This window comes from Coregonus lavaretus (genome assembly GCF_964263955.1).
Source record: "Coregonus lavaretus genome assembly, chromosome: 21".
NCBI classification, from domain to species: domain Eukaryota; kingdom Metazoa; phylum Chordata; class Actinopteri; order Salmoniformes; family Salmonidae; genus Coregonus; species Coregonus lavaretus.
Window position 1 is genome coordinate 5655543 of NC_140008.1, and position 20043 is coordinate 5675585.

The 20043-nt window shown below is 46.1% G+C and overlaps 1 protein-coding gene across 1 annotated transcript; it reads left to right on the forward strand.

Moving 5' to 3' along the window:
* The first annotated feature begins 300 nt into the window (after nt 1–300).
* LOC311149192 (tripartite motif-containing protein 16-like) lies at nt 301–11707 on the forward strand. Its single transcript, XM_084186276.1, has 6 exons — nt 301–1014; nt 1438–1533; nt 10053–10286; nt 10457–10616; nt 10742–10801; nt 11038–11707. The coding sequence occupies exons 1-6, from the start codon at nt 433–435 to the stop codon at nt 11544–11546; spliced, it is 1641 nt and encodes a 546-aa protein (XP_084042402.1). The 5' UTR covers nt 301–432; the 3' UTR covers nt 11547–11707.
* Nucleotides 11708–20043: the final 8336 nt, after the last annotated feature.

Genomic DNA, 20043 nt, shown 5'->3' on the forward strand with positions numbered 1-20043 from the left:
CCCTGAGCCGACTAGGTGAAAAATCTGTCGATGTGCCCTTGAGCAAGGCACTTAACCCTAATTGCCTCTGTAAGTCGCTCTGGATAAGAGCGTCTGCTAAATGACTAAAATGTAATGTAAATGTATTTAGTATTTTGAAAAGTTTAGTTCAGCCCAGTGTGATTAAAATGACAAAATACTCAGAAGTCATTAAAATACGTATTTCAAATAGATGTAAGAGAAATACTGAACATCTCTGGCTACTACCCAACACTGTCACACTTCCTTATCAAAGAAAACACACACCCTCTACATACAGAGTACACAGTCAAGTAGGAAGCCCCTCCCTGTCCTCTGGTGTAGAGTTCCATGAAACACAAAGTCATCTTTGACACTGAACAGAAAGTAATCTTTGACACTGCCATTGCTTAACCTACGGGAGAGAGCACCAAAATGGCAGAGAATCAGGAACTGTTCTGTTGCTCCATCTGTCTGGATCTATTAAAGAATCCGGTGACTACTGCCTGTGGACACAGCTACTGTATGGGCTGTATTAAAGAAAGCTGGGATCAGGATGTTCTGAAAGGTGTCTATAGCTGTCCTCAGTGCAGAGAGACCTTCACTCCAAGGCCTAATCTGAGGAAAAATAACATGTTGGCTGAAGTGGTGGAGAAACTGAAGAAGACAGGACTCCAGGCTGCTCCCCCTCCTGCTCAGTGCTATGCTGGACCTGGAGATGTGGCGTGTGATTTCTGCACTGGGACCAGAAAGCAGAAAGCCCTCATGTCCTGTCTGGTGTGTCTGGCCTCTTACTGTGAGACTCACCTCCAACCTCACTATGAATCTCCTGCTTTCAAGAAGCACACGCTGGTCAAAGCCACCACACAACTACAGGAGAAGATCTGTTCTCATCATGACAAACTGCTGGAGGTTTACTGTCGTATCGATCAGCAGTGTATCTGTATGCTGTGTACAATGGATGAACATAAAGGCCATGATACAGTGTCAGCTGCAGCAGAGAGGACTGAGAAACAGGTAAGACCAGAACAACTTGTTGATGACTGTCTGATAAACAAATAATTAAACATACAGTAGGAACTAAGTCTGTTTGAATATGAGATCATTCAAATGAGTTCGATCCTCAGCAGAACAAATATGAACACAAACCTTGAGTATATTGAGTTTGTTCCAAATGTTTCAGCATTTTCTAAAGTAAAACACTATTATCATTCCGAATGCCCTTTTATGAGTTCAAAGTTCAGCCTCAACCCCTTGATACTTGTATGCCTACCATAAAAACTATAATCATTCACATAACAACATAATAAAATAATTTCACACAGACAGTTCCTCAACATTTTAATCCCTAACTTCTATGGGCCCTATGTCACATTACTATACTATTGATCTACTGGACAAATAAAGCTTGATAGCTCATTGAAGAGTGATTCTCCACAGAGGCAGCTGGGGATGAGTCAGCAGAAGGTCCAGCAGAGATTCCAGGAGAGAGAGAAGGAGCTGAAGGACCTCCAACAAGCTGTGGAGTCTCTCAAGGTGAGTATTGTTGACCAGAGGAGACACACCATTTCACTTCTCTCCTCCAGTCAGAGAGAGGGAGAGAGACAGGCCTCTATCTAATCCCACTGACCCCACTGTTGGAAACAGGACCCCTTTCAGAGAACACACGGCTTAATGTAAATGACAGGATATGAATCCGGGTCTACTGCGGGAGAAACCAACATCTTGGGGGTTCGATCCCCATGACCACCCCTACGTAAAAATGTGTGCACACATGACTGTAAGTCGCTTTGGATAAAAGCGTCTGCTAAATGGCATATTATATATTATTATGTTACACCAAGAGGAGATTCCCTACTGGGCCGACACTGATTTTAAAGTCACAAGTGGGGCTACCTCATCACATAACCATGAGTAACCATGAGTGACTCATGTCCGCTATACATTAACAGGGAGCTCTCTCTCTCTCACTCTCTCTCAATTCAATTAAATGGGCTTTATTGACATAGGAAACATGATACATTACCAAAGCAGGTTAAATAGATAATAAACGAAAGTGAAATCAATGATCAGAAATGAACAGTAAACGTTACACTCACAAACGTTTCAAAGTAATAGAGACATTTCAAATGTTATAATTCAAGTGAAAACAGAGAGAGCCGTGCGCCAGACCGAGTTCTGGAGGTGAAATGGAAATGAATGAGGGAGAGTTAAGTGAGGTAGAAGGTGTGGTGATGAGCTCAGAACCAGAGCCTGGCATCAATGCACATGATAAAGAAGAATTTGGTGCAGTAGGAGTTACATTGTTGTAGAAAGTGGATCCATACCTTTTGGCAGATCCATTTGTGGTTTCAGGGTGGGTGGGAAAAGAGTTGGGTGCAGTTGAATCAGTGAAGGTAACCTGTAGTGGACTTGTGATATTTGTTTGTGTTTCTTCTGACCAGAGGGAGTGGGCGCTCCGTGTCACGCAACTTGGGTCAAGATCTGTTTCTTGCTTTGCTCTTAGGAACAGGGCACCATTGAAAGGAGTGATTTCTGGGGTAGCATTAAGTGTGGAGGTGGAGCAATTAAGGTTGAAGACTGCTGGTGTTTGTGATTCCCGCCGTTTGGTGCAACACAGACCCGGTGGTGAGCGTGGTGAAACAGAGGAGTCACTGTCAGTCCTTTTGAGTTTTGAGTCTTTACCCAACAGTCATGGTAGGATATATCAGTTATCCTGTTAGAGCTTTTGTGGCGAATCCACTGCACTGATTCAGGTGCAACGTTTATGGTCATGTTGCAGCAGTTTGTAGGAGGGAAATTCCAAGATGTGGGAAGTGTGCAGGAGGGCATGGGATAGAGGATTGTTAAGTTTCGGTGGATAAAGTTGTGTGTGTCAACTGTTGGGATGCCCATGTTGCTGGGGATCTGAAGTGTCCGGTGCGAGAGAGGCAGGTTGAGGTGGCTAGAGTCAGAGTAGTGCAGAAGGTGTCGTATGCTGAGACAGTGAAGAAAGTAGAGGAGGATGGGTCAAGGGTGACAGATCCTGAGAGGATCCCTGTGAGTAGTATATCTGTGCCAGCACAGAGGGATAGGCCAACGAGTGATATATGCTTTAGTAAATATAGCTTCTTAGCATTCATAGCAATGTTTATTAACTGCACCGCAGAAATGGAACGTAAATCACAGAAAATAGATGTTGTGGTGGCAGCTGCAGAGAAATATTTGGGCATACAAGATTTGACTTCAGAAGAGTTACAGGGTGTGTTGAGTGGTGGTGTCCCGTCCTCCCAGGCCGTTGGCATGGTGCAGGAGCAGATAGGGTCAAAGTAGTGGAATGGGGTAGTGGGTGTTTAATGAGTGTAGGGTTAGTTGGAAGGGTGTTTTTCTGTATTATTATAATTTCCCCTTTTCCCATTTTGTGTCACAAAGTATAATGGATTGATATTATAGTCCAGTTGGGGGCGGTAATGCAAAATATTGGATGCCAACCGCCGTTAAACTCCAAAGAAGAAGAACCGTTATATTATGGCTATGTACAGTGTTGTAACGATGTCTCTGTCTCTCTCATTCCATCACTTTTTCGGTAGTTGGTTGTGTGGGTCTCTGGTTATGAATGGGTTGCTGACAGACAATCATTGATGGATATTTATAGAGCTCTGATCAGGACGACAATTGATTATGAGTGTATATTTTATGGAACAGCGGCAAAGACATAATCCAGTATATAGCTTTAAGGATATGTATTGGTGCATTTAAATCAACATCTGTATGTGCCTTACTGGTGGAGGCAGATGAGATGCCTTTGTATGTACGGCGTAAAAAATTGTCATTATCTTATTGGGTTGAAAGGCTGTGAGGTTGAGCATCCCACTGCTACTGTTCTAGATGACTGTTGGGAATATACTAGTAGACAAGGCAGTGGTTTTGGTTGGACAGTTGGAAAGCTTGCTGATGAGAGTGGTTTGAGGGAGTTGGAGGTTGGCCCTTCTGTGGTGATAGGGGATGTTCCTCCATGGTTACTCCCAGACCCTGTTGTTGATCTAACCTTGGTAGAGAAAAGGAAAGATTGGTCAGAAGACAGTGATATAGTGAAACTGGTTGACAATTACATTGGTAGAAGTTTTTATGCTTTTTTATTTCACAGATGGATCCAAGGACCCAGATAGTGGGCTCACTGGAGCAGGCGTTTACGTTCCTGAATTTGATGTGCAGATATGTAGAAGACTAACAGATGAACTGTCAGTATACTCAGTTGAACTGAAGGTATTGATGTTATTATGGAGAATTGAGAGAATGGGTTTAGTAGTGAGATTCTGCTGGGTCCCAGCACATTCGGGTGTGGAAAGGAATGAAATTGTAGACCAGTTAGCTAAAAGAGCTTTGAAACTAGATATAATTTATATTAATGTTCCACTGGGTAGAGGTGAGGCCAAATGTAAGATCAGAGCCATTTTGATAGATGTGTGGCAGAAGAGATGGTACTCTGAGCACAAGGGCCGGCATTTATATGAATAGTTGACAGTTTTACAGAAAGGTCGATGGACCAAGATTCAAAAGTCAGATTAGGAAGGAAGAGGTGGTGTTTACTCGATTGTGCTTAGGACATTGTACATTGATCTCGTCATTACATCTGGTTGGCAAGCATGGGAATGATTTGTGTCCGGAGGGTACGTCGATGAAACGGTGGAGCATGTGTTGTTATATTGTTGTAAGTATGTTGAAGAGAGGGAAAGATGTGTAGGGTCATTGAGGTTGGATGGGGTTGGGGGGGGGTTGGAAGGGATTTTGGGGATGGGGGAGGGTCTATTAGAAGTTAGTAGGGCTCTTCTTTATTTTCTCAGAAGTACTGAGTTAGGTAGGAGGATTTAGAAACTTTGGAAACCGTGATTGACCACACACTCCAGCACAGTAGGTGGCGGCATGCACCTTTAACGTTGGTTTGTGGACCGCCATTATATCATAGAAGAAGAAGTTGGTTGTGTGAGAGATTTGTGGTTCGTGAGGAGGGCTACTATTCTTTTTTCTTTTGGTTCTTGCGTATTTTCTGAATTTATTTTCTGATGGTGGAGGGTTTGTTTATTAGTTTCCACTGTTTATCGTTTAGAGTTGAGGGGGGAGTAGGGGTAGTTTGTTAGGGCGGCGTGATGGCCTCAAGGTTACACAGGGGAGTGGTGGAACACAGGGTTTGCTAGCACAGATAGTTTTCGGTGTTTCTAGTGTGGGGATCATCAGTTACAGGCTACAAGCAGCAATATGATTGATAGGTAGGGACAGGTATTGAACCCCGGCCAAATAATCCCTACTCTGATGCGCTAACCTCAACCCTAGTAAACATGCATTATAAAAACCTTATATATAAAATTATCTCATATTGGGAGTAAATAGTCTCTGAATAGAAAAGAAAAAACACTGCATCTTCCAGCCCACCAATAAATTACATAATGCAACCGTCGCGGTTAGCATATTTACCTCAACATGCCCCTCGCTTGCATGAGAAGGCATAGTGCTCGATGCTGGTTGATGAATTTTACAATTAATGTACTAGGAAAATACGTTTTTGTCGACCAGAGGTGACTGAATTAATGTTTAGGCTTATTGATAATCATTATAGTAATGAAGTATAATTTCAAAACATGACCATAAAAACAGGTAATAATAAACATGAATCATCATTATATTAATTCACAGTAATGTGTTAAATGCTTTTTCAAATCAAATCAAATCAAATCAAATCAAATCAAATTTTATTGGTCACATGCGCCGAATACAACAGGTGCAGACATTACAGTGAAATGTTTACTTACAGCCCTTAACCAACAGTGCATTTATTTTAAACAAAAAAGTAAGAATAAAACAACAACAAAAAAGTGTTGAGAAAAAAAGAGCAGAAGTAAAAAATAAAGTGACAGTAGGGAGGCTATATATACAATAGAATAAAGTGACAGTAGGGAGGCTATATATACAGGGGGGTACCGTTGCATAGTCAATGTGCGGGGGCACCGGCTAGTTGAGGTAGTTGAGGTAATATGTACATGTGGGTAGAGTTAAAGTGACAATGCATAAATACTTAACAGAGTAGCAGCAGCGTAAAAAGGATGGGGTGGGGGGGCAGTGCAAATAGTCCGGGTAGCCATGATTAGCTGTTCAGGAGTCTTATGGCTTGGGGGTAGAAGCTGTTGAGAAGTCTTTTGGACCTAGACTTGGCACTCCGGTACCGCTTGCCGTGCGGTAGCAGAGAGAACAGTCTATGACTAGGGTGACTGGAGTCTTTGACAATTTTGAGGGCCTTCCTCTGACACCGCCTGGTATAGAGGTCCTGGATGGCAGGGAGCTTTGCCCCAGTGATGTACTGGGCCGTACGCACTACCCTCTGTAGTGCCTTGCGGTCAGAGGCCAAGCAGTTGCCATACCAGGCGGTGATGCAACCAGTCAGGATGCTCTCGATGGTGCAGCTGTAGAATTTTTTGAGGATCTGAGGACCCATGCCAAATATTTTTAGTCTCCTGAGGGGGAATAGGCTTTGTCGTGCCCTCTTCACGACTGTCTTGGTGTGTTTGGACCATGATAGTTCGTTGGTGATGTGGACACCAAGGAACTTGAAGCTCTCAGTGTTTTTCAGTCCTTCCTCTTGCGTTAGCAGTGTGGAAAGGGACAGTAAAAAGCTCAGGCAGGAGTTTTCCTGTGAAACGAACCCACAACCCTGGCGTTGCAAGCGCCATGCTCTACCAACTGAGCTACACGGTAGTAGTGCATGGCCAAGTGGTGGTGCGCAGGCCGTGGAGAAAGCAGTGGTGGGGAGGGTTGCAGCTGGGCTACATGAGCTGAGGCAGGTTTCTGTAGTAACTGAGACTCCGGTGGGCGAAGGCTTGGTGGGCTCATCCCAGGAAATATTGCCTGTCATTGGGGAAGAGGCACTGATCAGGGGGGAAGTGCAGGGGGGCAGAGACTGGGGAGGAGGAGGACGGTACCGTGCCAATGGACGAGGAGGAAGAGGGGGGAGGTGAGTCTGCGGGAGCGGAGGACAAGGCGTCTCGTTTTCAGACGGCTCATTGGATCCAGAGCTGACAGCCAGTCAGGCTGAGGGCCCAGTATATACGGTGAGAGAACTTTCTAGGTTCCTGATGGAGACTAAAGGGGAAAAAGAAGGTTCTGCTGGAGTCTTATTTGATTGATCCTGGAAGGTTTGTAAGGTCAGTACAACACGTGATGAAGAATGAGGGGTTTAGTGTCCTCTCACCCAGGAAGCGGTATAGGCTGAGAAAATGGGTCATGGGTTCTTAAGGGCATGTCTTCAGAATCTGCTTAAATTGATGTTTTTTTCTGGCATGGCGGCTTTATGGGCTTCTCTACTGGTTTCTGATTCTGGTGATTTCCCTCCCACCTCTTATGGAGATTTCACGATTAGACTTCCTTAACATGAACGGCGGCAAAGACTGGGGGAATATGTCAACCAAAAACATTTAAATGCCATGGCAGAAATCTTTGTGCAGGGGTGGCAAAAGAGGTGTGTAAGGGTAGGTTGTTAGTATTTAGAGCCCAAATAATGACCTTGTCTTCGCTTTCATAAATGTATCTGCACCTGGTCCTCTGTAGCTCAGCTGGTAGAGCACGGCGCTTGTAACGCCACGGTAGTGGGTTCGATCCCCGGGACCACCCATACACAACAAAAAAAAAATATATATATATATGCACGCATGACTGTAAGTCGCTTTGGATAAAAGTGTCTGCAAAATGGCACATTATATTATATTATGGTACAGGGCTCAGTTATCTGTTTCACCAGAGGGGTTGGAAAAACAGAGTGGGGAAACCAAGAAAATCCCTTGTTTTACGTTTGTCTGATGGGCGGGTAACTTCTGTTGTTGGGAGATGAGGGAGCCTGATGGGTGGGTAACTTCTGTTGTGGGGAGATGAGGGAGCCTGATGGGTGGGTAACTTCTGTTGTGGGGAGATGAGGGAGCCTGATGGGTGGGTAACTTCTGTTGTGAGGAGATGAGGCTGTGGAGTTGTACTCTGATTTATAGAGGGCAGAACTCTGTGGTCCTCTGTAGCTCAATTGGTAGAGCATGGCGCTTGTAATGCCAGGGTAGTGGGTTCGGTCCCCGGGACCACCCATATGTAAAAATTTATGTACATGACTGTAAGTCGCTTTGGATAAAAGCGTCTGCTAAATGGCATATTATTATTATTATTATTATCCTGGGTTTTCTCAGGTTCTGCTCACAGACCTTTCCAAACTCTCTGTCACAGATAAATCATATAGACATTTCCCTGGCCTTTCACAAACTCTCAGCTGCTGTCTCTCAGACGGTCTGCCTGTGGATTTTTATAAAAAGTTCTGGGGAATTATTGGACAGAACGTGTGTTGCGTGAGTGCGTTGGGGTGGGGGAGCTGCTGCTAAGCTGTAGACGGGAGGCTTTGACTCTCCTGCCCAAAATAGGGATTTGAGCGACATAAAGAACTGGAGGCCTGTGGCATTGCTCTGTGTGGAATATAAGGTCTTTACCAAAGTCCTCGTTAACAGACTGAAGTCCCACCTGGACTCTATTGTACACAAAGACCAAACGTACTGTGGACCAGGACGCTCAAACACAGACAATCTGTTCATAATCAGGAGAAAGCCTTTGATAGGGTGGACCATGAATATCTGTTCAATGTGTAGTTTTGGTTGTGGGGAGAATATTGTGGCCTGTGTTCAAATGTTGTACGCTTGGGGCTTCATGTATGGTCAAGGTGTGGGGAGGGCTCAGTAGGCCAGTCTGGGTAGGGAGGGGCATTCACCAGGGACAGTTCCATCGTTCTGACTCAAAGCGGTGCAGAGGCAACTGTACCGTACGGAGGTGGGCTGGAGGGAACCAGCATGTGCTCTGTTGAGGAGGGCTGGTGGTTTGGGGCTGGATCAGCAGCTCTTCATTAACATTTAACATTTAAGTCATTTAGCAGACGCTCTTATCCAGAGCGACTTACAAATTGGTGCATTCAACTTAGGATAGCCAGTGGGACCAGAGAATGACAGGGTGTTGTCCAGGGTCACGCCAAGGTTCTTTGCACTCTGGGAGGAGGACACAATGGAGTTGTCAACCATGATGGCGAGATCATGGAGCGGGCAGTCCTTCCCTGGGAGGAAGAGCAGCTCCGTCTTGCCGAGGTTCAGCTTGAGGTGGTGATCCGACATCCACACTGATATGTCTGCCAGACATGCAGAGATGCGATTCGCCACCTGGTTATCAGAAAAGGGGAAAAGAGAAAATTAATTGTGTGTCGTCTGCGTAGCAATGATAGGAGAGACCATGCGGCCGGAGAGACTCAATACAGCAGGGGTCTCTGATTTCTATGCTGCAGTACTGAGGGCTGGAGCAGCCTGAGGAGGGGCCACCCCCGTTTCCACCACTGCAAGTGACAGCAGAGACTGGGGACTGGCAGGAGAGTCTGGATGACTTACTGACTTTTAACACTCTGAGCTTAGTGGGAGTGAAGGGGCATCAGTGGCAGGGGGTTGTGGGGGCTGAGAGCATGGCAGGGTATAGGTGGAGGGTGCTCTATAAGCTCCCAGTGCTGGAAAGGTCAGGGGTCGTCCAGTGGATGGTATTACATGGAGCCCTGGACACCAATAGCTGGTTGGCTCGTGTTGACCTGGGAGTTGGGGAGGGGTGTCCGTTTTCTGCAATGACAGACTGTTCATCATGTTTTTTCTGTGTTGCCAGGGTAATGCCATTACTGTTGACGCCTTAGGGTTGAGTTTGAGTTGTACAAAATGATCAACAGTGTGGAGATGTTTCAGGAGATATGGGGGCTCAGGGGGGCTGTCTGTACGGCTGGAGAGGAGGGGTTGGATGGACGGTTGGAATGTGGTGCTGGTTGGTGTATTGTATTGTGGTGTTGGGTACTGGATAATGTGATTGTGTGGAGGTTGTGGTGGCACGCAATGTGTTTTTAGGAGGGGGGGGGTGTTAGTGTAATGAGGATGGCTCATTAAAGTAAGACAAGTCAGTCTCTCTCTCTCTCTCTCTCTCTCTCTCTCTCTCTCTCTCTCTCTCTCTCTCTCTCTCTCTCTCTCTCTCTCTCTCAACAGCGCTCTGCACAGGCAGCAGTGGAGGACAGTGATAAGATCTTTACTGAGCTGATCCGCTCCATTGAGAGAAGGCGCTCTGAGGTGAAGGAGCTGATCAGAGCCCAAGAGAAGGCTCAAGTGAGTCAAGCTGAAGGACTCCTGGAGCAACTGGAGCAGGAGATAGCTGAGCTGAGGAAGAGAAGCACTGAGCTGGAGCAGCTCTCACACACAGAGGATCACATCCATTTCCTCCAGGTAAATAAACTGCCTTGATACATGTGATATGAAACTAAAACTCTCAATAATTTGGTTCTGCTCCCTCTCTCTCTCTCTCTCTCTCTCTATCTCTCTCTCTCTCTCTCTCTCTCTCTCTCTCTCTCTCTCTCTCTCTCTATCTCTCTCTCTCTCTCTCTCTCTCCCTCCAGAGTTATCAGTCTCTCTCCAGTACCAGTGTATCTTCAGACTTACCCAGCATCGTTGTCCGTCCTCTTCAGTACTTTGGAGATGTGAGTAAGACTGTGTCTGAACTGAGAGAGAAACTAGAAGACGTCCTTAAAGGAGAATGGACCAAGATCTCCACTACAGGTGTGTTGAAAATAATAAGAACATCAACTTTAGACCATTGAAAGTTCCCTACTAGTCATATACATGTGGAATATGGTATGATGATAACATTACCTCTCTCTGTGAATGTGTTTGTGTGTCTGTAGTGAATATAGTGGATGTTGTACTGCCTCCAGAGCCCAAGACCAGAGAACAGTTCTTACAATGTGAGTCTCTTTATTCTGAAGTAACTAACAGTCTCTTTTTACTGACACTCATAACAATCCCTCTAGAAATATATAGCAATAGTAGATCTAATCAAAGACTGGGTATCTATCTGACTCCTCATATTTCTCTGATTTGATCTCTGCTGTGCTCTAATCAAAGACAGGGTAGATACAGTATCTGACTTCACGTATTGTTCTAACTCCCCTCATTGGTCTCTGCTCTGCTCTTCTCCCAGATTCCTGTCAGCTCACACTGGACCCAAACACAGCAGGCACACTCCTCTCTCTGTCTGAAGGGAACAGAAAGGTGACCTATACAGACCACGTCCAACCATATCCTGATCATCCAGACAGATTCACCAAATACAGTATGGTTCTGTGTAGAGAGGGTCTGTCTGGACGCTGTTACTGGGAGGTGGAGTGGAGTGGGTGGTGTGTTACAGCAGTCTCATATAAAGACATCAGCAGAACAGGGACAGATGGTAGATTTGGACACAATGACAAGTCCTGGAGTTTACAGTACTATAGAGGTGGTTATTGGTTCAGACACAATCGTGTTGTGACTAAAGTATCAGGCCCTCTGTCCTCCAGAGTAGGAGTGGACCTGGATCACAAGGCAGGTACTCTGTCCTTCTACAGTGTCTCTGACACAATGACCCTCGTCCACAGAGTCCAGACCACATTCACTCAGCCCCTCTATCCTGGGTTTAATCTCTATCGTACTGCTGAGCTGGTTAAACTGTAGTAGGGTCCACATAGATATTTGTCATGCTGGTGTAGTCTATAGCTGAGCTGGTTAAACTGTAGTAGGGTCTACATAGATACTAGTCATGCTGGTGTAGTCTATAGCTGAGCTGGTTAAACTGTAGTAGGGTCCACATAGATACTAGTCATGCTGGTGTAGTCTATAGCTGAGCTGGTTAAACTGTAGTAGTGCACTACATAGGGAATAGGGTGGAGATTGGAGATTTGCTCACTGGCATTAGAATATTAGACTATCAAACTGTAATGTTAGATGTTGCCTCATTCCAATATTAGAATATCATACTGTAATGTTATTGGTTGCCTCGTTAGAATATCATACTGTAATGTTAGTGGTTGCCTCATTAGAATATCATACTGTAATGTTAGTGGTTGCCTCATTTGAATATCATACTGTAATGTTAGTGGTTAGCTCGTTAGAATATCATACTGTAATGTTACAGTGAGGGAAAAAAGTATTTGATCCCCTGCTGATTTTGTACGTTTGCAAACTGACAAAGAAATAATCAGTCTATAATTTTAATGGTAGGTTTATTTGAACAGTGAGAGACAGAATAACCCAAAAAAAATTCCAGAAAACCGCATTTCAAAAATTTTATAAATTGATTTGCATTTTAATGAGGGAAATAAGTATTTGACCCCTCTGCAAAACACGACTTAGTACTTGGTGGCAAAACCCTTGTTGGCAATCAGAGGTCAGACGTTTCTTGTAGTTGGCCACCATGTTTGCACACATCTCAGGAGGGATTTTGTCCCACTTCTCTTTGCAGATCTTCTCCAAGTCATTAAGGTTTCGAGGCTGACGTTTGGCAACTCGAATCTTCAGCTCCCTCCACAGATTTTCTATGGGATTAAGGTCTGCAGACTGGGTAGGCCACTCCAGGACCTTAATGTGGTTCTTCTTCAGCCACTCCTTTGTTGCCTTGGCCGTGTATTTTGGGTCATCGTCATGCTGGAATACCCATCCACGACCCATTTTCAATGCCCTGGCTGAGGGAAGGAGGTTCTCACCCAAGATTTGACGGTACATGGCCCCGTCCTTCGTCCCTTTGATGCGGTGAAGTTGTCCTGTCCCCTTAGCAGAAAAACAACCCCAAACCATAATGTTTCCACCTCCATGTTTGACGGTGGGGATGGTGTTCTTGGGGTCATAGGCAGCATTCCTCCTCCAAACACGGCGAGTTGAGTTGATGCCAAAGAGCTCCATTTAGGTCTCATATGACCACAACACTTTCACCCAGTTCTCCTCTGAATCATTCAGATGTTCATTGGCAAACTTCAGACGGGCATGTATATGTGCTTTCTTGAGCAGGGGGACCTTGCAGACGCTGCAGGATTTCAATCCTTCATGGCGTAGTGTGTTACCAATAGTTTTCTTGGTGACTATGGTCCCAGCTGCCTTGAGATCATTGACAAGATCCTCCCGTGTAGTTCTGGGCTGATTCCTCACCGTTCTCATGATCATTGCAACTCCACGAGGTGAGATCTTGCATGGAGCCCCAGGCCGAGGGAGATTGACAGTTCTTTTGTGTTTCTTCCATTTGCGAATATTCGCACCAACTGTTGTCACCTTCTCACCAAGCTGCTTGGCGATGGTCTTGTAGCCCATTCCAGCCTTGTGTAGGTCTACAATCTTGTCCCTGACATCCTTGGAGAGCTCTTTGGTCTTGGCCATGGTGGAGAGTTTGGAATCTGATTGATTGTTTGCTTCTGTGGACAGGTGTCTTTTATAGAGGTAAAAAGCTGAGATTAGGAGCACTCCTTTTAAGGGTGTGCTCCTAATCTCAGCTCGTTACCTGTATAAAAGACACCTGGGAGCCAGAAATCCTTCTGATTTGAGAGGGGGTCAAATACTTTTTTCCCTCACTGTAGTGGTTGCGTCCCCCCTTTTTCTTCTGTTGTGTTTTCCCTCAGTGTTCCTTATTGAAAATCAATTAACAATTCATCCCCGCCCAAAAAATCCTATTATGGTTTTGTTTTAATCACTTTGGTACTATTTTCACAAGCAGGTGGTACATTTTCACAACTCTTAGTATAAAACTCCAAGCTGGTCACGCTTGTAAGGCAGCCAGTCTTTCATTCAAAACCTGTCATTGTGCATTCATTTGGATTGGAAACATCTCTCACCACACAACCATTGATTCAAAATATAAATGTAATGAGAGCATTGGTTTAATCACCAAAACAACTTAAAACTACTCAATTGAAAATATATCATTAACTACCAGTTAATCCAATAGCAATCACTGCAAGATAATTGTTTCAAATAACCCTTAGAAGTGCTGAAAGTAATATGCTACAGTACTGTAAATTACAGATTACATTAGGCAATACACTTACATTACCCAACAACATCGACAATGTATCATTTCCATGATATCTATCCAATGTGTAATCAAAGGTGTGATCAATGATGACATCCTCTACAATCATTCATGGGGAATTTTTTTTATTTTTCTGATATAATTGCAACATACAGTACTGTCTGTAATTAGATGTAAGACATTAAATGAAACATTACATGAATGAAAATAAAATAATGTTTAGCACGCATTAATTAGCATCAATCCTATCTAGAGCATTTGGCCATAAATTCTCATCCACATCAGTAAATGTCCTCATTGTTCATGCACCGCTGGAGAAACCTTTCGGCATGTTGAATCAAAGCTTGACATTGGTCTGCATTGATGTCATCACATGCCTCTTCCATGGCCAGAAGGAGGGTGGCACGCTCATGGGGATGGCGATCGTACACCTTCCACCTCCATGATGAAAAAAATAATTTAATAAGGTTGAGGAAGGAGAGTACGGGGGCTGGTATAGGGTCACGAATCAGGGAGGGACCTGAAACCATGCCTGAACCACCTCTGAATGGTGTAACCTGACATTGTCCCACACAATGACATAGGTGACCCCTTCACCTTGACAGGCCTGCTCCATTTCATTGAGAAACCCAATGGGGTGTGCAGCGTGGTAGGATCCAAGTAATGGTCTACGTCCTACCACACCATCTTCAGAGATAGCTGCTGCTCTTGGAAATGTTTCCCCCGCGTTGTCCAGGCACTTGGACGGACGCCGTCGGCAAATAGGGTTCCGCCCACGCCGTTTCTCTCAGAAGGCACCAGGTAAATGTGTTTCATAGATACCTGGTGCCTCTTCAAAAGGCAGGTGATTGTTGGTAGGCTGATGGATGCCACATTGGCAAAGGTGTCATCATTTTCCTCAATGGCCTGCTTTATTTCAGACAGACGTATGTCATTCCTGGCCCTCACCATTTCCACCACTGCCCACTCCTGCTGGTCGGTTAGCACACGACCACCACCATGGGGTCTTCTGTCAATTCTGAGGGTAGAACAAGAGTATACTGTCAGTAGATCATACTGGAAGAATACTGGAAAAAGTTATGTGAATTTACATGCATTACAACATGTAATTTATTGTTTTATTGACAGTTGATATTTTCAGATTGGGGTGAACTAATCTGGCAGCCTCTGCCATGGTAAGGCCTCTGTTTAGCACATGGTCAACAACGATGGCCCAGACTTCATTAGACACAACAGTTCCTTGCCGTCTGCTGTTGTAGAAATATATATGACTCATGAAGTAGTCAACTCAAACATATCTCACAAGAAACTGGAGCCTGTGAATCCAAGAATTAGACTTTTATTATCTAATAACGAAAGCCGAGCAGTTCCATGAAACGGCTCTCTCTCTCTGGCTTAGACATCCCTTTTATAAAACAAATGCACAAACATGCATACATGGCATATACAATTAACCCCGGTTAAGTGATTAACCGTTAAGCGCAGTTAGACTAAGTGATGGTCAAATGTATTTAAACAAATGAGAAGAGAATCATATGAAAAGTATTGTGAGCATTGCATTGTGAAAGGTATTTCTAGATGAAACACTGATTTAGGTTTTGGTGAAAATGTTACTGTGTGGTTTTGTGTTTTGTGCTTAGTCAATTGAAAATGTGCTTCAAGTTTTGAAGAAAAAAGTAACAGCCTTTTTGACGATCTGTGATGAGTTTTGTTCTAAGAGTTGTGAAACTGTCACGTTCGTCTAATGAGGGAGTGGACCAAAGCGCAGCGCGTTGAGCGAACATGACTTTATTTAATTAAAGTGCAACACGAAAACCACAAAACAAATGACGATACGAGAAGTCCACAGTGACAATGACTGTACAGGAACAAAAACCCACAACCACAAGGTGAACACAGACAGTTTAAATATGGCTCCCAATCAGAGATAACGAGCCGACAGCTGACACTCGTTACCTCCGATTGGGAGTCACTTGACCAAACATAGAACTAGAACACCTAGACACTAAACACAGTACAAAACACACGGAAATCTACACACCCTGACTCAACATAAAAAGTCCCGGAGCCAGAGTGTGACAGTACCCCCCCCTAAAGGCGCGGACTCCGACCGCGCCTACACCCCAAATAGGGGAGGGCTGGGTGGGTGTTGCTCCTCGGAGGCGGCTCCGGCTCCGGGCTTGACCACCACCCAACTACAATCCCCCCGTAGTGCCCCCAGTCCGATCTGACCCAATTAGCTGGATAAGGACTGCCGACGCACACCCCTGGCTTGGCGCGTGAGGCAGGAATGGACCGGACCTGGCAGACGATACGCACCCTCGGCTTGATGCGTTGAGCCGGAACGGACCTCACCAGGCTGACGACTCGCATCCCTGGCTTGGTGCGAGTAGCAGGAGTGGGCTGGATCAGGCTGACGTCTCGCACCCTTGGCTTGGTGCGAGTAGCAGGGACGAGCTGAACCAGGCTGACGACTCGCACCCTTGGCTTGGTGCGAGTAGCAGGAACGGGCTGGACCAGGCCGACGACTCGTACCCCTGGCTTGGTGCGAGTAGCAGGAACGGGCTGAACCAGGCTGACGACTCGCACCCTTGGTTTGATGCGAGTAGCAGGAACGGGCTGGACCAGGCTGACGACTCGTACCCCTGGCTTGGTGCGAGTAGCAGGAACGGGCTGGACCAGGCTGGCGACACGCACCCCTGGTTTGGTGCGAGTGGCAGGAACAGGCCGGGCTGAGCTGGCGACGCACACCGTAGGCTTCGTGCGTTGAGCAGGAACAGGCCGGGCTGGGCTGGCGACGCGCACCATAGACTTGGTGCGGGTGGCAGGAACAGGCCGGACCGGGCTGGCGACGCGCACCGTAGGTTTGGTGCGAGTGGCAGGAACAGGCCGGGTCGGGCTGGCGACGCGCACCGTAGACTTGGTGCGGGTGGCAGGAACAGGCCGGGTTGGACTGACGACGCACACCGTAGGCTTCGTACGTGGAGCAGGAACAGGCCGGGCTGGACTGACGACGCACACCGTAGGCTTCGTACGTGGAGCAGGAACAGGCCGGGCTGGGCTGACGACGCACACCGTAGGCTTCGTACGTGGAGCAGGAACAGGCCGGGCTGGGCTAGCGACGCACACCGTAGGCTTCGTACGTGGAGCAGGAACAGGCCGGGCTGGGCTGGCGACGCACACCATAGGCTTTGTACGTGGAACAGGAACCGGCCGGGCTGGACTGGCGACGCACACCGTGGGCTTGATGCGTGGAGTAGGAACAGGCCGGTCCGTACTGGGAACACACACCACTGGCCTTAACCGGGGATCAGGAACGGGCCGGACCGGACTGGTAACACACATCAGTCTCTCACGCCGTACCACAACAACTTCCCTCCCTCTGCTCGCCAATGGCTCCCGTAATCCGATAGCCTTCTCTCCACATCTCCCTGTGGCAGCCTCCTGCTGCCCAGCCGCCCAAGCCATGTGCCCCCCCCCAAATTTTTTTTGGGGTTGCCTCTCGTCCTTCCGACGATGACCCTGCCGACACCGTTGCTCCTCTCTCCGTCGCCTCTCCACTGTTTCGCTCCATGGACGGCGATCCATCCCATCCAGGATTTCCTCCCAAGTCCAGGACCCTTTTCCGTCCAAAATCTCCTCCCATGTCCAGACCCTTTGCTCCTGGACCCGCTGCTTGGTCCTTTTGTGGTGGTTTTTTTTGTCACGTTCGTCTAATGAGGGAGTGGACCAAAGCGCAGCGCGTTGAGCGAACATGACTTTATTTAATTAAAGTGAAACACGAAAACCACAAAACAAATGACGATACGAGAAGTCCAAAGTGACAATGACTGTACAGGAACAAAAACCCACAACCACAAGGTGAACACAGACAGTTTAAATATGGCTCCCAATCAGAGATAACGAGCTGACAGCTGACACTCGTTACCTCCGATTGGGAGTCACTTGACCAAACATAGAACTAGAACACCTAGACACTAAACACAGTACAAAACACACGGAAATCTACACACCCTGACTCAACATAAAAAGTCCCGGAGCCAGAGTGTGACAGAAACTTTACCACACACTTGTGAAAATAGTACCAAGACAACACTGGGGAACAGGTTGTCTGGAATCCAGTAACAGTGGAAATTGACCCCCTCCTCTCTCTCTGTGAGTTATCAGTGCTCTGTACAGGCAGAAGTTAGTAAGTATGAGACAATCTTTACTGAGCTGATCCGCTCCATTGAGAGAATACTCACTGAGGTGAAGGAGCTGATCAGAGCCCAAGAGAAGGCTCAAGTGAGTCAAGCTGAAGGACTCCTGGAGCAACTGGAGCAGGAGATAGCTGAGCTGAGGAAGAGAAGCACTGAGCTGGAGCAGCTCTCACACACAGAGGATCACATCCATTTCCTCCAGGTAACTCAACTGCCTTGTTACATGTGATATGAAGTTGCATTTTTTAATAGTGACAGAATTCGAAATGTCTCCTTAGCTGAAGACCAAAGAAGAGTTGTCCCTCTGTCAATGATATTCAAACACCCTCTCAAAGACAACATACATGTTCTTTCTTTTACTTATTGGGTTTTGTTGTTCATCAGTCAGACGTCCTCCAGCTGACATTGGATCTGAATACAGCTCATCCAGAACTCAGCCTGTCTGACGGAAACTGGAAGGTGACAGCCACTGATAAAGCTCAGCCCTATTCTGACTACTGGAGACAGGTGCTGTGTAGAGAGGGCCTGTCTGGAGTCTGCTACTGGGAGGTAGAGTGGAGCGGTGGATGGGTTGAAATAGCAGTGTCATATAGAGGGATCATCAGGAAAGGAAAGGTCCCAGAGTCTACATTTCTAGGTAACAGTCAGTCCTGGACTTTGGAGTGCTATCCCCCCCATTGTAGGGTTTGGCCCAATGCTAATAAAACAGAAATATCTGTCCCCTGGTCCTCCAGAGTAGGAGTGGACCTGGACCACAGGGCAGGAACTCTGTCCTTCTACAGTGTCTCTGACACAATGACCCTCCTCCACAGAGTCTAGACCACATTCACTCAGCCCCTCTATCCTGGGTTTGGGATTGGTACAAAATCATATCTCAATAATTACCAGTAGGTACAGATGATTTCAACCATTTCAAACATGTTGATGCAGAGCTTCTGGGTTATTAACAGTCTTCCAGTCGGCCTATGATCTGGTTCAATTCCCCTTTTTTAAAGTTATTGTAAAAATAAAAATAAAAGCCTGGTCCCAGATCTGTTAGTGGTCTTGCTTAACAGATGGCATGATGGCACATACAGACTGACACTCAGGCTTCAGACTTTTACTGTCTACCTGATCACCTCTTGGCTGTTGCAATCCTCTGGAAATGGGTCTCTTTTTCTCTTGATGTAAACTGTAGTACTGGCAAACCAGTCAAATCAGAAACTGGGATCATTGTTGATCCATTTATGATCAGATGAGAATAGTTAAATCACCCATGTACATGTATGAATACAAACAATTCTTTATTCTGAATCAATGTGATCTTTCAAAATAAAACTCATCATCATGACATTGGAATTGCTCTGTTATTGAATTGATTGACACAATGAATCATCTATTTCCAGTCATCTACGTAGCAGTATATCCACAGAGGGAGGAAGTGCAGGGAGATGCCTCTGATATGACTGGGTGTCAGGTGGAAGGAGATCACAGAGCCTGGAACAGAGAAGAGAGGAAGACTGGGAAGAGAAAGAAGCATTCATTTGGTTCAAACGTCTCTTGTCTGTCTCTAATACACCAGTAGGGGGCAGGTACACCAGTAGGGTGTGTGTGTGTGTGTGTGTCTGTGTGTGTGTGTGTGTGTGTGTGTGTGTGTGTGTGTGTGTGTGTGTCTTTCTCTGTGTGTGTTTGTGTGTGTGTGTGTGCTTACTGATGACTCTGGCGGGGGAGAAGGGTGTTTTCTCCATGGACAGGTAGCAGGAGGTGACACACTCCATGAGAGGGGCCAGCAGCAGCAGAGGTAGGATGACGTTCATGGCACCGATGGGCAGGAGGAAGCTGTTCAGGTGCAGGTTAGAGGTCATGGTCTGAATGTAGTAACCTGATGGAATCTGTGGGAGAGGTCAGGGTAACAACAGATTCTAGGACAACTTTATGGAGCATAAATAAACATTATAGATTTGCCAGTTTTACCCCC

What these genes read in the sequence shown, in the direction of transcription:
- LOC311149192 (XM_084186276.1), top strand. Translation starts at nt 433, where the DNA reads ATGGCAGAGAATCAGGAACTGTTCTGTTGCTCCATCTGTCTGGATCTA. An exon ending in ATCACATCCATTTCCTCCAG is followed by an intron (nt 10,287 to 10,456) that starts GTAAATAAACTG and finishes CTCTCCCTCCAG; the next exon opens with AGTTATCAGTCTCTCTCCAG. An exon ending in GACCAAGATCTCCACTACAG is followed by an intron (nt 10,617 to 10,741) that starts GTGTGTTGAAAA and finishes GTGTGTCTGTAG; the next exon opens with TGAATATAGTGGATGTTGTA.